The sequence below is a fragment of the Bubalus kerabau genome, chromosome 4, assembly GCF_029407905.1.
Source record: "Bubalus kerabau isolate K-KA32 ecotype Philippines breed swamp buffalo chromosome 4, PCC_UOA_SB_1v2, whole genome shotgun sequence".
Lineage (NCBI taxonomy): Eukaryota > Metazoa > Chordata > Mammalia > Artiodactyla > Bovidae > Bubalus > Bubalus kerabau.
The window spans coordinates 829,810-844,408 of NC_073627.1; the positions used below are offsets into that span (position 1 = coordinate 829,810).

Genomic DNA, 14,599 nt, shown 5'->3' on the forward strand with positions numbered 1-14,599 from the left:
GGGATCACCGACAGCTGCTCTAGAGCCATCGCCAAGTTTCAAAAAGTAAGAAAGGGTTTGTCGTTAGAAAGCCCGCATTTGTATAAAACAGGGTCGGCTCCAGAAAGCGATCCTCTGAGACCGACAGGCTTCCAGGTTCTCTGCTCGCTTCTAGGGGAGAAACAGCTAGGAAAATCACCAGCCGTGGAACCTGCCAGCCTCCCTTCCCGGGGCCGGGACGTCCACTTAGCTGCTGCTTCCGCACTTCCTCACCGATGCTTTTGGGTGCTGGCAGAATAAACAACAGTCATAGGAGTGGGGCAGGGGCTGCTCCTACTTTTCAAGAGGGACCGAGTGTCCTGGCTTTTCTGATGAGTGACCACCCGGGAAATGGGGCTTTTCCTCGCTGTTCACCCTCAAGTCTCCCTTTCTTGCACAAAGTCCAGGCTCCTGTTGCCAACCCCTGGGAGGAGGGTCTATCCCTCCCAGCTTGACCCCCTAGGAGGGACAGTGCTGCTCCTCAGGCCAGTGGGCAGGGGTGGGAAGGGACACAGTAAGAGGCCGCTCGGCCACCTTTCCTCTGACCGTAGAATCTTCCAGACTCTGAAGTACAGTCAGCATATTCCACCCTTTCTGTGAGCAGAAACTTCCAGAAGTGAAGAGGAAAGCCTTTAACTTATGCTCAGCCCCCCACCTTCAGATACCTCCACAGGCCTCAGAGACCCCAGGCCGAGGGCAGCAGCCAAGGACAGCACAAAGGCGAAAGCACCAGGTGGTCACAGGCTCTGTCCTTAGGATCGCAGCCATCTCAACAACTGGCGGCTGCCGGAGACAGACAGACAGACAGAGAGGCAGGGACGAGCTTCAGCTTCCTCGCCTGTGGCTCACAGACATGGGAACCTCACGTCCAAAAGCAGCTGACCAGCGACCAAAGGCTCCAGAGGGCCAGGAAGCCGGGCAGGGAGGGGGGCCCCGGAACGCTGCTCTTCAGGCAGGATTTGTTCCCAAGAGGAGATAATGGCTCCGTTTTGTTTCCCAGGTGGGTTCGGCCATGCTGCCTCTGGAGTGCTCTGGGGCCTCCTGGGAGCTTTCGGGACGCCCCGGCATCAAAAGCCACATTTGGGGATAAAGTCAGCCATTTCGCTTCCAGTTCCTGTCTCCCCCAGGCTTCGCTCCAAGCCAGCCCTCCAAGCATTTGGGGACCCGGGAGGGTGGGGTTTGGCTTTAGTCTGTCCTCCGTCCGTCCTAGCGGTCAGAGGCCCCGTGGGGCCCAGGCAGCCGATCTGGGGAGAGGCTGGCGCGGACAGGCCAGGCAGGGCTCACACGGGCGTGGTCCTCCGGCTCAGCATGCTGAGGTCCTGCTGGAAGAAGCCGTGCACCTGCAGGAAGCCAGCGTCCTGGTCCGGGCTGTAGCTGGCGGCCGTGGTCACCTTGAGGGGCTCCCTGGACAGCGTGTACATGGACAGCTCGCCCATGGGGATGGCCCCGGTGATCTTCAGCCCCACCGGCGACGTGTCCCTGGAAGGCGAGGCCTCGGTGGACCTAGAGCTGGACCGCGAGCGCCGGCGCCGGTACCGGTAGCTCGGCATCCTGGCATAGGGCGACGAGGAGGGGGCCTTGAGGAACTCACGTCTGGTCTTAAACCGCAGCTCCTTGTTCTTCTCAATGTAAATGTTTACCGCCAGGACGCCCACGGTCTCGGCCACAATGAACGACAGGGCTCCGAAGTAAAAAGACCAGCCATAGTTGTAATGGTTTTTCTTGTCTTCGTCGCGCTTGTCACTGGGGTCGCCCGTGTTGCTGGAAATGTAGACGATGATGCCGATGATATTACTGAGGCCTGAAAGTGGATCCGGAGAAGGGGCGGGAGGGAGAGGTTAGACCCTCAGCGGGGGCGGGGTGGGGGAGGAGGGCGGGGCAAGTGGGCGGAGCAGGGAGGTGGGCGGGGCAGGGAGGTGGGTGGAGCAGGGGTAGGTGGGCGGGGCATGGATAGGTGGGCGGAGCAAGGGCTGGTGGGTGGGGCAGGGAGGTGGGTGGAGCAGGGGTAGGTGGGCGGGGCATGGGTAGGTGGGCGGAGCAAGGGCTGGTGGGTGGGGCAGGGATAGGTGGGCAGAGCAGGGGCTGGTGGGGGGAGCAGGGAGGTGGGCAGAGCAGGGTCTGGTGGGCGGGGCAGGGATAGGTGGGCGGAGCAGGGCTGGTGGGGGGAGCAGGGAGGTGAGCAGAGCAGGGTCTGGTGGGTGGGGCAGGGATAGGTGGGCGGAGCAGGGGCTGATGGGCGGAGCAGAGCTCAGGTGGCCGCTCCCCTATGTGGTATGTCTTTGTTTTGGTTGCTAAGTTTTAAGTAAAAGTAGTTAATTTTGAATGAGTAATAAAGTACAGAGTTTTGGTGAATAATAAAATAAAACACAGGCTCTGAGCTACCCAGTTCCTCCCCTGAAGGGAGCTATTGTCTTGTTTCTTCTGTCCTTTCTATATCCACAGTCAGTCCTTCTCTCTCTGTCTCTCTCTTCCATTTTTTTCTTTGCAGAATACTCTTTGGCCCCTTGCTTTTTCACTTAACAGTCCCCCCAGGAGGGGGGGCCCTGACAGGACAGTCCTCTTCTCACTCTCCCAGCCTTTGGACCGTACTTGTCCTGAGGATCATAGTCCACCTGGAATTATTCATGGGCCTGTCTCACCTCACTGCTGGCCCCTGCACGTGACTCTGTGCCCACAGTCAGAGCCCATGATCCTGGGAATAAACGGGAATGGACGAGAATCCCCTTCTTGCCTGCCATGGCCCTTGTTCTTTGTGGCTGCCTGTCCTCTCCACTCTGGCAGGACCTGTGTTTTTAGCTGAATGTCTCGGGACTCTGTCTCTGCGGCCCCTCTGGTGAGTCGCAGCATCTGGAGATGCCTTTGAAGTGGTTCCTCCTGGGGGCACAGGCAGCTGCCAAGGGCACCTCGCTTTTGAGGCTGACAGCCCTGGGCTCAGCCATGACTTTGGCAGCGTGTGACTTCAGGAAAGCCACCTGGCCGCTACCTGCCTCCTCAGGAGCCGGGATGATGGGCTGGCCTACAGAATACCTGGTGTTAGTGGAAGTCTTCTTTCCTGGCCAAGAGGTTCTGAGCCCGATCCTGAACTGCGCTGGCCCTAGCTCTGTGAAAGAAGCGAAAGGCACCTTCCATCTCCAAGAGACGCCATGAGAGGCGATGGGGGTGAGGATGACCGCTGGCTGTGTGGGCCAGGCACCTGGCAAGGCCCCGTGGGCCCAGGGAAGGAGGCATGGCCGCAGGCACCTGGCGTTCTCACTGCCTCCCTCAGGGCACCCCGGCGGACTCAGGGTTCAGCGGCCAGGTGCAGGGAGCGGACGGGCCTGGGCCGAGTCGGGCCTCGCGCTCACCTCTCCCCTGTGCTGCTCCTCCCCACAGGCTGGTAGAAGAGAAAAGGCTCTTTGCAAGGAAAACACCACTGTTAGGACAGTGCCAGGAGCTGTGATGACAATTTAGGGAAGAGTTGCTGCACTTCCTTACATTTCTGGCATCGATCTGCTGGAACGAGGCCAAGAAATCAGGTGTCCTGTTCCAACAAGCAGCCCTGGGACCTTGGCTGGACCGTTCTCCCCACTCCTGGGGGCCCCCTGGGGGACGGAGGAGGTCATGGCTGAGCTGAGCCCCTCAGAAGCCCCCTCCCTGCCCACACCAGCACCTCAGGCCCACCGGGTTCTCCACTGGACGGGGTCTTCTCTGCGTCTGCAGCGGTGGGGCATATACTGTGCTGTCTGCAGCCGGGCTCAGACGAGCGAGTGTGAAGCCATTTGGAGCCACCAGGAAGGGAGTGGTGTCTCTTGGCCAGGAGACGCGGGCAGTAAGGATGGGCAGGGGAGGCTTCATCCCTAGCCCTAACCCTCGCCTCCTCGCTCACCCTGCCCTAGGCATGCTGGCTTCCCCGCTGCTGCACCCTCCCTGGCCGTGTGCCCATCACCTGTCTTTACGTGGGCAGCTCCTTCAGGGCTTGGCTTCTGAGACTGCCTCTGCGTCCCTCCCTGACCCCCGCCTCAGCCAGGCTCCCCTGAGACAGGCTTGTAAGGCACTCCTCTGTGGTATTTTGCACACCTGGACTAGCTATTATTATTTTTAATTGAGGTGGAGTTCATAGAACATAAAACTAACCCTTTAAAGTGCACACTTCAATGTCATTTAGTACAGCCGCCACCTGTATCTAGTTCCTGATCATTTTATCACCCCAGAAGGAGGCCTGATACCCACTGGGCTTCTGCTCCTCACTCCCTGCCCGCCCCTGGACTGCTGAGGTGAGTTACCCACAGGGATTTTACCGTCTGCCTGCCTGCTCCCCCCACCGCTGGGGGAGCACTGCGTGCAGTGGGACCCGAGCAGACAGCTCACCTGCGGCCACGAAGAGGATGCCGGCGCTGAGCACGATGTTGTTCTTGCGGCTGTAGAACCTGCCGGCGCCGATGCAGAGCCCGCCGAGCAGGAGCAGGATGGTGCTCAGGATGGGGAAGACGCTGGAGGCGCGCACAATGCCTGGCCGGCAGAGACAGAGCGGAGAGGCCGTGAGACCGGCCTTCCTTACGGGCCCACCTTACGGGCCCACCTGTGGGGCACAGGGGAGCCCCCTGACCTTGAAGGTTCCCCTCTGGCCCTGTAGACCCAAGGTAGCGAGGGAGTGGCTGGTGGGGGGCAGTCTGGACAGCAAGTGATGGCCCTGGCCTGCGGTCATTCCCCCGTATGCCAAGTGGCCTGGGGTCACCTCTGCCCGGGTCTCTCTTAGCCTCTCCCTGGGTGTGGGTAACACTTCTGCCAGCCAGACGGGAGGAGAGCCCCTCAGTGCCCCCAGAGAGCCCACTGAGAAGCTGCGAGACGACCCCTCACAGCCTTCTCCTTTGTGGTGGTTTATTACTGCGGCCTTAGGAAAAGAATACGCTACCTTGTCAAGGTTGTGTGAGAATCTATGGACTAAGATACACAGAGCACTTAGTAGGGCCCCAGGGGATACGTCGGCTCCCGGAGGGCCTGGCTGGGAGGAAGGGCAGGGGCGGGGGCGCGGCGGGGGGGAAAGGAGCCCTGAGCTCGCCTCCCAGCCTGGTGGAAAGGCTGGCCCATGGGACTGGAGCGCTGGGAGGACCCCTTTGCGAGCCAGCTGAGTGGGTTTGCTGCTTTCAGCCCCTGAAGGCAGCGCTTGTCTCCCTGTTTGTAAGCCCACCAGTGTGTGCCCTGCTGCACAGAGAGGGGTCTGTGTGGGGCATCAAATGAGGCTCTTCTCTCCGCGCTGCACCCCCCCCCCCCCGCCTTCTTGCAGCCGCCGCCCTGGGGGAGGTTTCCTGTGGGCTTCTGAAACGCTCCTCTGATGTGCACTGGCCAGCACAGCAGCGGGGGCCCTCTCAAGGCCTTGGTCCTGCGGTGGGTCTGAGGGGCTGGAGGCGGGGAAGCCTGGAGCCTCTAACGTCGCCGAGGTCGGCCGGGCCCAGAGCCCTCGTGCACCCTGCCTGCCTGTCATGTGAGGGCCATCCCTCACCACATGGGCTTGTCTGGAGCGCTGGACATGCAGGCGCCAACCGAAGGGCAGGCCGGGTCTTACACAGAGCAGGGCTGATGTCCAGCCCACTCCTGGCCACATCCAGCCCTGGCAAGGATCTGCGTCTGCCCAGAGGCACACCGTGGGCTCCGGCAGCCCCGACACCAGCACTTTGAGGTTAGCACAGAAAACCCCCACCGAGCCTAAAATGCGGAGCCTGGGAAAGGGGGGCGGCCAGGCCCAAGGCAAGGGGGACAGGGATTCCAGAGGCCAGTTGGGCTGGTGGGAAAGAAATGGCAGGGGATCAGGGAACACAGGCTGGCTGGCCGCAGTGCCCGGGACCTTGGCCTGTCCTGGAGTATTACCTACTTCCTCTGCCCAGCTCTTCCTCAGCCTACTTTCTAAGCTTACGGGTATCTGCTCTCTGGAGCTCAACTTCAGGGCCAGTTCTCGTTGTTTCTGCAGGCTTTGAGGGGAACAGCAGCCCCTTGATGGAGATCAGTTCTGCCCTCCCCACTCCACCAAAACTCGAGGTCACAGTCCTGGAGCCAGCACCCTTCTCTTCCTTGGGCTCCTTAATGAACCCACCGATCTCCCCACAGCACACGATGGAGGAAGCACTTCCTTCTCTGGTTGTTAGCTTCCATCACTGACGTGCCCTCATTTCATTTGGGAAACCACTGCTGGGCCCTCCCAGCCTCACATCTGGCCCTGGGCACCCTGAGGGGCTTGCGGGCAGTGAGCCTGGTGCCGGGCACCCCAGGGGGCTTGTGGGCAGTGATCCTGGTGCCGGGCACCCCAGGGGGCTTGCGGGCAGTGAGCCTGGCGCCAGGTACCCCGAGGGGCTTGTGGACAGTGAGCCTGGCGCTGGGCACCCCAGGGGGCTTGTGGGCAGTGAGCCTGATGCCAGGTACCCCGGGGGGCTTGTGAGCAGTGAGACTGGCACCAGGTACCCCGAGGGGCTTGTGGACAGTGAGCCTGGCACAGGGCACCCCAGGGGGCTTGCGGGCAGTGTGAGCCTGGCCCCGGGCACCCCGGGGGCTTGCGGGCAGTGTGAGCCTGAGACCAGGGAGTAAGTGGGCAGTAAGTGGGTGGCACAGGCTCAGTTTACTGCTCCTGGTCCTCAGCCACCTTTCTCCCTTCTGCTCTGGGCCTTGGGTGGCTGATACCAGGGACCGGATCACTGGGGTCCCTTCACTCTGGCTTTGGAGACATTACTGCCCTGGCTTCCTCCTGAGAATGAGGACGGGGCTGAGGTGGCTGTGTTCCTTTGTCAAGCCACAGATCCTGCCTGGCGGCCCGGGCCTCACAGCTCCTCTGGTCCAGGAGCCCGTACCTGCCTCTGTCACCCGCTCAGGCCAAGGGCCAGAGGTCCTTCTGCTGCTCCCGCCTGTGTGCTCACTGCCCCTCCCCCATCCCTGCACATCTCTGTAGTCAGTCCTTCACTAAACGCCCTTCCTTCCTCCTGTCTGAGCATCTCCTCTGCTTCTGGCGGGGACTCCAGGAAGCCACACGTCTGACCTCTGGGCTGACGTGTCTTGGGGCCCATCCAGAGATGCCAGCCCTCTGTGGACCAGGGTGGGGGCAGGGCAGGAGGTAAAGAGGAAGAGCTGGCGCCAGTTAACCTCAAGTTCAAGTGGGAAGTGGGAGGGAACGGATGCTTCTCTGGTGTCCCCTTCCCCACAGTCCCAAGGCCCGGCAGTGGAGCAGATCTGCCCCCAGAGCCTTGGGAATCGTCTGCCTGCCCTGGTGGGTTCTGAGTCAGGGCTGAGCACCAGTGGCCACCCTAGATGGCTGTGCAGCCCGCACACCGCGCAACTCATGGTGTTATTCATGCCACGGTCTATGCCAATGCCATCCCCTAGTTGTGCCCCATGGAAGGCATGTGCTCGGTTCAGTACTGACCCCCAGAAAGCAGAAAGAGAAGACAGGCAGGAAGAAGAGGAGAAGGGGAGGGGGAGGGATAGGAGGCAGATCCGGTAACACTGTTTCCGGTTCTGGCTCTGGACTCCATGGGAACCACATGCTGTTCTGTTTCACGAGATGACTCAGAACCAGAGTCCTTTCTCTTAGAAAAAACAGTCCATAAGCAGGTGCAGAGTGAATTGTGTTCCCTCTGTGGACGCTGGTATCGATTCTCCATAAATGAAGCCGGCCCAGCTCCCGGGGGAGGGGATGGGAGCAGCTCTGCGTGTGTCTGGGCTGATGTGGAAAGGGAGACGACTTCAAAACCATGCTGGTTTTCCATTTCCAGGTTCCTCCCCTGGAGGAAGGAGGCTCCATCCTTCCTCCCAGGGCGGTAGCCAAAGCCCAGGGATGAGATCTGGATTTGGGGCGTGGGGCTGGGTTTGTCCTCTGACCTCTGGTTCCAGTTTGGGGGCCAGCCCCGTCTCAGGACCTGGGCAGGGGGCTCAGGGGCAGAGCTGGGAGCTCTACCAGTTGGTGCTGGAGAGACTTGAGGCCCATGGACCCGAGGCTGGTCCCACAGGCTGCCTGGCACCCACCGGCTGTCTCAGTGTGTGATTTAATCTGACTTGTCAAGAATAGATTGCTGTGTGGGGGTGGGGAGAAGTGGGCAGGTCCAGTGCTGGCCGGGCAGTATCCTTGGGGTGTCTCAGCCCCCCAGGGATGCTGGGCCTGGGCAAGCCAATGTCTCTAACGTCCTTGCTTCAGAACCAGCTGTTGCGATCAACTCCTCTGAAGGCAGCAACTTGTAGCAGCCCCGGGCAGCGGGACACCCCACCCTCCTCCCCCTTGCCAGCCCTGAGCTGGTGTGTCCTCGCAGCCAGTAACTGCATGGGGGTGACCGGCATGTCACAGCAGGCCTAACCATACCCCATCCTCTGAACTCAGTATCCTGAGTCAGAGGGGAGTGTCGGGAGCACCCAGAGACCGGCCCCTTTGCACTCACGGGGCCTATCCTTCCTCCAGCGCCTGCCTGCCTCCCGTCCCCCGTCCCACACACAGGGGGAGGCAGGGTCCTGACACTCACGGAGGAGGTACTCCGAGCTGTCATGGTCGTAATCGTTGTCCTCTGGGAAGTGGTTGATCCGAAAGCAGTGTCCTTTATAGATCCCTGGGGGAGCAGAGGAAAAGAGCTGTGTGAGTGTCCCGAGGGCCCCCACCTCTGTTCACCCAGACTTGTGTGCTGTGTGTGCCTGGCTCTGGGCAGGCCCTGGGCTCGGGGAAGCAGAAGGGCAGCCCAGGCATGACGGGGAGGTCGGCAAGGGGGTCGGCGCACAGAGGCAGACCACTCAGCAGGGAATGTGCCCACAGCTGGCCGTATCCCTCCGTTGGGTCCTGAACTGCTGCCTTCAGAGCTGGGGTGCTGGTCTCCAGGGCCCCTGTGGGGCAGGCTGGCCTTGGTCAGGACAGTGGGGGACAGCTAAGGGTGTCAGGGATGGCACCCTAAGTGGGACACGCTTCGATGGCATGCTCTGTGTGACTCAGGCACGAACAACTTAATTACCCACCTCATCTCCTCTGTAGAATGGGGACAACCACTTGCCTCTTCTCCTGGGACCTGAGCTGACACCGAAAGGCCTGCAGATGCCTCCTGGCCCACGGCGATGGCTCAGGGCAGAGTGACCCAGACGCCACCCCCTTCACTCTGCGGGTCTCCCTCGGTGGTGAGGGGCTGAGCTGGGGGTGAGCCATGAGCATTTTGACAAGAGGGAGCAGCACCGGGCAGGCTGGTGTCAGGGTGGCCAGAGTGGGGGCCGCGGAGGCCAGACGGGGCCACACGCAATTCCAGGCGTTGGGGGGATGCCATGCCAGTGTTTCCAGGCATGGTGGGCCAGGTGGCGAGGTGGCGCTCTCTGCCCTTACCCCCCACCCCCTGCACAGTTTTGGGCTACTTTATTTTTGTTGTTGTTCAGTTGCTAAGTCGTGTCCAACTCTTTGTGACCCCGTGGACTAGAGCATGCCAGGCTTCTCTGTCCTTCACTGTCTCCCAGAGTTTGCTCAAACTCATGTCCTTTGAGTCAGTGATGCCATCCAACCATCTCATCGTCTGCTTTACGGGTCTAAACAAAATCACAAAGTCCCCCATGCTCGTCAGCACAATCACTAAGAGGCTGACCGTAGCCTCCCTTTGAGCTGTTGTCCGGGGCCAGCGCTCAGCCGTGCATCTGCCCGCCTCTTTCTCTGTCACACCCCGGCCTGCACACATGTCTGTGAGGCTCCCCTGCTCTTGAAACACCGACCTTTTTACTTAGAGGTAGTTCAGGTTTACATGCAGCTGTAAGAAGCGGTGCAGGGAGGCTCCGTGTCCCTGCTACTGAGTCTCCTCCAGTGACGACATCATGACCAGGGTCCTGACAATGCTCATCAGGGGCACCCGCCACCCTGAGGACCCCTCATGCCACCCACAGCCACACCCGCTCCCTGACCCAGGGCAACCACCGAGATGGCCTCCGTTTCTACAAACAGAATCAGACAGTCCATAGCCTGTGGGGACTGGCCCTTTCACTCAGCGTAATTCGAGGTTCACCAGCTGTGGTATCATCAGCTTGCTCCTTCTGACCGCAGAGCAATAGTCCATGGCACAGCTGTACCACAGTCTATGCCGCCTGGATCATTTCCAGCTAGCACACCCGTGGTTTCCAGCTGTTTCTACTAATGCTGTTATGAACAGGTTTGGAGGTGAATCAAAGTCACACTTCTGTGGGCTAGATGCCTGGGAGTGCAGCTGCTGGGGGTCGTGATGCTGCGCTTGTTCTTAGAGACCCCCATGCTGGTTTCCAGAATGGCTGTATCCCCTATTTTTAAAAAGGGATAATGCAACACACTTCACTCCATCACCTGCTCTTTTCATGTAATGACATGTGCACACAGCTCTCGGGGTCAATACCTACAGATTTAACTTTTAAAAAGACTTTTTTTTTTTTTTTAATAAAAAGTAATAAGCTGATACTAATCCAAAAGTTGCTGAAAATCTTAGGAAACAGCACAGGGACTAGAGAACTAGCACCTGCCCCCACACGGCTCATGCTAACACTGTGTTTTGGCAGAAACGAGAAAACCGTATATTTATATATTCAATACAATGTATATGAAGAAAACAGGCTTGAAGCATCATTGCGCACAGACACGCTAGCTCCGGAGGCCCTTCCAATGCATTTCTCCAACCTCCACTCTGCATTTAGGGCACTATTTTCTACTTGATAGAGATTTTAAATAGGAATCACACTGTCCAACATATTAACACACTTTTTCACACATTGTCTTAGGTGTCTGTGTCACCACGCGTGGTTACGGTTCACCATCCAGCCGAGGGGTGGGACGGAGGGGCAGCGCCGCCAGCCAGGGCTGGGCTGGGAGGGGGCCTACGCGGCCCCAGAGGTGCCGGGCCCTGGGGCTCCAGACTGTGAGATGACCGTGTCCTTTTGTTCATCACGGCAGCCCTGGGACCAACACAGGTGAGCTGCCGTGCGAGAGGAAGTGTAATACTCCTGGTTCGCCTGTTGGAGGCCAGCCCTGCAAGAAGGTGGACGGACGTGTGGGCCTTCCTGCTCCTCCATCAGCTGCGGGGCCCCTGGGCGACATCCAGGGGTCCGAATTACTGCACCTGCAGAAGGGGCTTCCAGCTGGGCGTGTGGTGAGACACCCAAACTCTCAGGCTCCCAGAACCCCTGGTGCGGAGCTCCCCCGACCCCAATCCCCCAGCAAGTGGCAGGCACCTCTCCCCTCCCAAGGCATTCTGTGTCCAAACAGCTTTAACTTCAAATTCCTGAGAAGTCAACCTGCCTCCATGAAACTCCATCTGTGGGAATTACATGTAACCTCTGGGAATAAAAGAATCCATCATCTATCATGTGTCAACCCTTCAAGTTATCAAAGAGAGGAACTGTGTCCGACGGGACGAAGGACCAGCTGTTTTTCCAGCCATCCGGGATTTGCACAAAAGTGAGGACCGAGGCTTGAGGATGCATGGGAGGTGGCTGGCAAGCTGCCACAGTTGGGACCAGATTCGTCCCCCCGCCTGACCTTATCACGGGCTGGAAGCCCGACCGCACTCCCACCAGCCCGCTCCCCCGATCCCAGCCTAAAGAAGTGGGCGCCGCAGAGAGCACATGCGGAGCCTGATAAGACTGCCCCCTGCCCCCCAAGGCGAGAACCTGGGTACTTGCCCTTAGCGGATATGCCCGAGGTCGTATCTCCCCATTTCCTTCGGCCGTTTCTCTATCAATGGTTCCGGCCCGTCTCCAGCCTCGCTCCCGGCTCCGGGTCACCCGGAAGCACAGTCCCCACAGCAGCCCCCCGCCGGGGCTGGGTCTCACGCCCAGAGCCCAGGGCCCTGCCCCCCCCCCCCCCCCCCCCCGTCTCTGGATCCAGAGCTTCTGCTCCTGGACCTGCTGTCCCTGAGACTCAGCCTCCCAGCCTCACCACCACCAACCTGTTTCTGTGGAGTGTTTAGTCTGAAGGACTTCACATTTATCCCTGTCGAATCCAATTTTGTTAGCATCGGCCCCAAGGCACTGAACAGGGAGAAAATTAATGGCTGACGTGAGAAGAGAGACCACCAGCCCGACTCCCCTCACGTGTGTCCTCTTTCGGTAATCAGGCGGTTTGCTGTGTTATCTATTAAGATGTGGGCTTCCCAGGTGGCACCAGTGGTAAAGAATCTGCCTGCCAAGGCAGGAGACATCAGAAACACAGGTTCGATCCCTGAGTCAGAAAGATCCCCTAGAAGAAATGGCAACCCACTGCAGTATTCTTGCCTGGGAAATCCCATGGATAGAGGAGCCTGGTGGGCTACAGTCCATGGGGTCGCAGAGTCGGACATAGCAGAGCCTGCGTGCCCCGGGCTATTAGGTGGTGCATAGGGCAGTGGTTAATTTGGGGGTCCCAGATTGGCCAGGCCGCAGGAATACCAAGGCCCTCCCGGGGTCGTGGTCTCTGCTCCTGGAGACAAGTGGTTCTCTCCTTCTGGGGGTCGGAGATCCCCATGTGAAGAGATCTCGTGGGACACATGGCCTCTGTTGAGTTATTCCTTCATCGGAGAGAACTCAGGACTCGGGTCCTGGGGAGCCCTCCTGCCCTGAGACTCCGGGCAGATTTTGTGGAGAAAAGGTTCAGGACTGCCTGCAGCAGCTCAAGTACCCTTTCTCTATGTCCATCAAGTCCCAGGCATTTCTCCAGCACAGGAGATATCGAGAAAGAAATATCCTAAAATGTTTTGTTTCTGAGTGAATTCAGATTTTCCTCTTTACATTTTTTTTCTATTTTGTAAATTTTCTACAATGTCTGAAAATGAACCAGTGAGGTTTCTTGAGAAAAACAAAGGAAACCAGGTCTTTGACTCTAAGGGAAGCGTGGGTCTGCATCTGCGGTGACCGCAGGGCCGCAGGCTGCGGAGGCTGGAGGGGCTGTGACCGTAGCGGGCAGGAGTGCGGGGGAGTCTCCCGGTTCCTCCCCTCTGGGCGGTCATGGTCCCACCCTGCAGTTGTGCCCTGATGGACAGTGGGTGACCGGCCCCCAGGACTCAGGTGGTGATGGGCACCAGGACTCAGCACTAAACCTGGGGACGCTGCGGGAAAGCCAGGAGAGCTGGTCACCCCGTGAGTCGCTTCAGGGGTGATGCGAGCCTCCACAACTGGCCTCCTGGGAGGTCAGTGGTGCCTGGGAGAACCCTGGAGAAAGAGCGTCAGGTGGTGTGATGACGACCTTCAGCGCGCTCCCTCTCGGCCTGCGGAGCATTTTCACCTCGCTACCCTGCGCTCCTCGCTGACGCCCACGTGCCCACACTCACCTCTCTGCCCACCTTCGCTCCTCAGAGCGGCCCCCAGCCCCGCGCAGCATCACCCGCTCCTGTTACTCTTGCCTTTGACCCGTGGCACTGGGAAGGTCACCGGGGGGACTGCAGACACGCTCCACGCTTATGGAGCTGGAGGCTTGGGGATCAGGACCCCCACCTCCGCGGGGACCTCTGAGCAGGAGGGTGGGAGCCGCTGGGGAGACATCCCCATCCTTTACCTTTGGGGCCCCTTCTGCCTGCTTCTGGGGGTGGGCCCCTGCAGGACCAAATCAGTGACGGGCAGTTCAGGGCCGCCCCTCACACCGCTTTGGGCCCCAGCCTGGGTTTCACGCCACTGCCCCTCCCACCTAGGACACGGCACCTGCACGCAGGCCCTGGCTCGGGCTTAGATGGAAGCCGGCTCTCAGCCCTTCTCATCTTTGTAAACACGCCTCTGAGGATGCAAGGAGGAGGCTTAGAGATGTGGAAGCCCTGCTCTCCCAAGCCTTGGGGCAGGGGCCCTGCTCCGAGCTGAGCATGGAAGCACTGCCCTGGGTGTGAAGGAAAGCCTTTGGCATACTGGAGAAGCAGCCCGGGTGTCCCTGCAGAGCGGCCACCCTCCTGTAACTGGGACCTCCCTGTTGGCACAGACGGGCTCTCCCCTCTCCAGCCTTGAGGAGGCAGGCTGTTGAAAACCGCGGCCTGGGTCCTATGGAGCAGACCCTGCTCCTACAGAGCAGCTCTGGGCTTGGAGGCGGCATGGCCGGGCTGGACCTTCCTGGGGAGCCTCAGCTCACTGGCTCGTGAGTGACTCCGTGAGGCCCCATTGAACCATTCTGACCTGCAGCGCCTGTATCCAACGTCCATGTCTGAGCCCCTGCCACGTGCTGGGTGCTGGGGGCTCAGCAGGGGCAGCAGACCCACCTGGGACCCACCCTGGAAGATCATTGCCTGCTTCCCGGCTCATGGCTGCTCTGGGCCTCATGGCTCCCCCTGCAGTCAGATGGGCCGTGTGACCACTCCAGCCGGACATGAGCAGGAGTGACGGGAGTCCTTCCTGGAGAGGGCTCTGGGCAGGTGCTGCAACCCTCCCCCAGACAGTCTCCTCCCCACACTGGTCAGCCCAGGGGATGGTAGAGCCACAGGCTGGGCCAGCTTGGATCCCTGATGCCTTGTGGAGGAGGGCCACCTTGCAGAGGACTGCCCCGTTTGCCTTGTGGGCAGTAAGCCCGCATTGGTGTGTTTCGGTTGCAGCAATAATCAATAAGACAGGTACGGTCTCTGCTGACCTGGAGCTGTCCAGGTGCACGGTCATCCAGCGACGACGAGGACAGGGGTCTGAGCAGGGAGCCCAGAGTTTCCGA

The 14,599-nt window shown here is 59.8% G+C and overlaps 1 protein-coding gene across 1 annotated transcript in view; it reads right to left on the reverse strand.

Moving 5' to 3' along the window:
* Positions 1 to 824: 824 nt before the first annotated feature.
* CACNG4 (calcium voltage-gated channel auxiliary subunit gamma 4) overlaps positions 825 to 14,599 on the reverse strand; it is a 50,688-nt gene continuing 36,913 nt past the window's right edge. The window contains exons 2-4 of the mRNA XM_055579796.1: positions 8,490 to 8,573; positions 4,366 to 4,506; positions 825 to 1,819 (exon numbers count right to left, since the gene is read on the reverse strand). Of these exons, the coding sequence (XP_055435771.1) occupies positions 1,299 to 1,819; positions 4,366 to 4,506; positions 8,490 to 8,573 (746 nt within the window). The 3' untranslated portion in view covers positions 825 to 1,298. The remainder of the gene's footprint in view (positions 1,820 to 4,365; positions 4,507 to 8,489; positions 8,574 to 14,599) is intronic.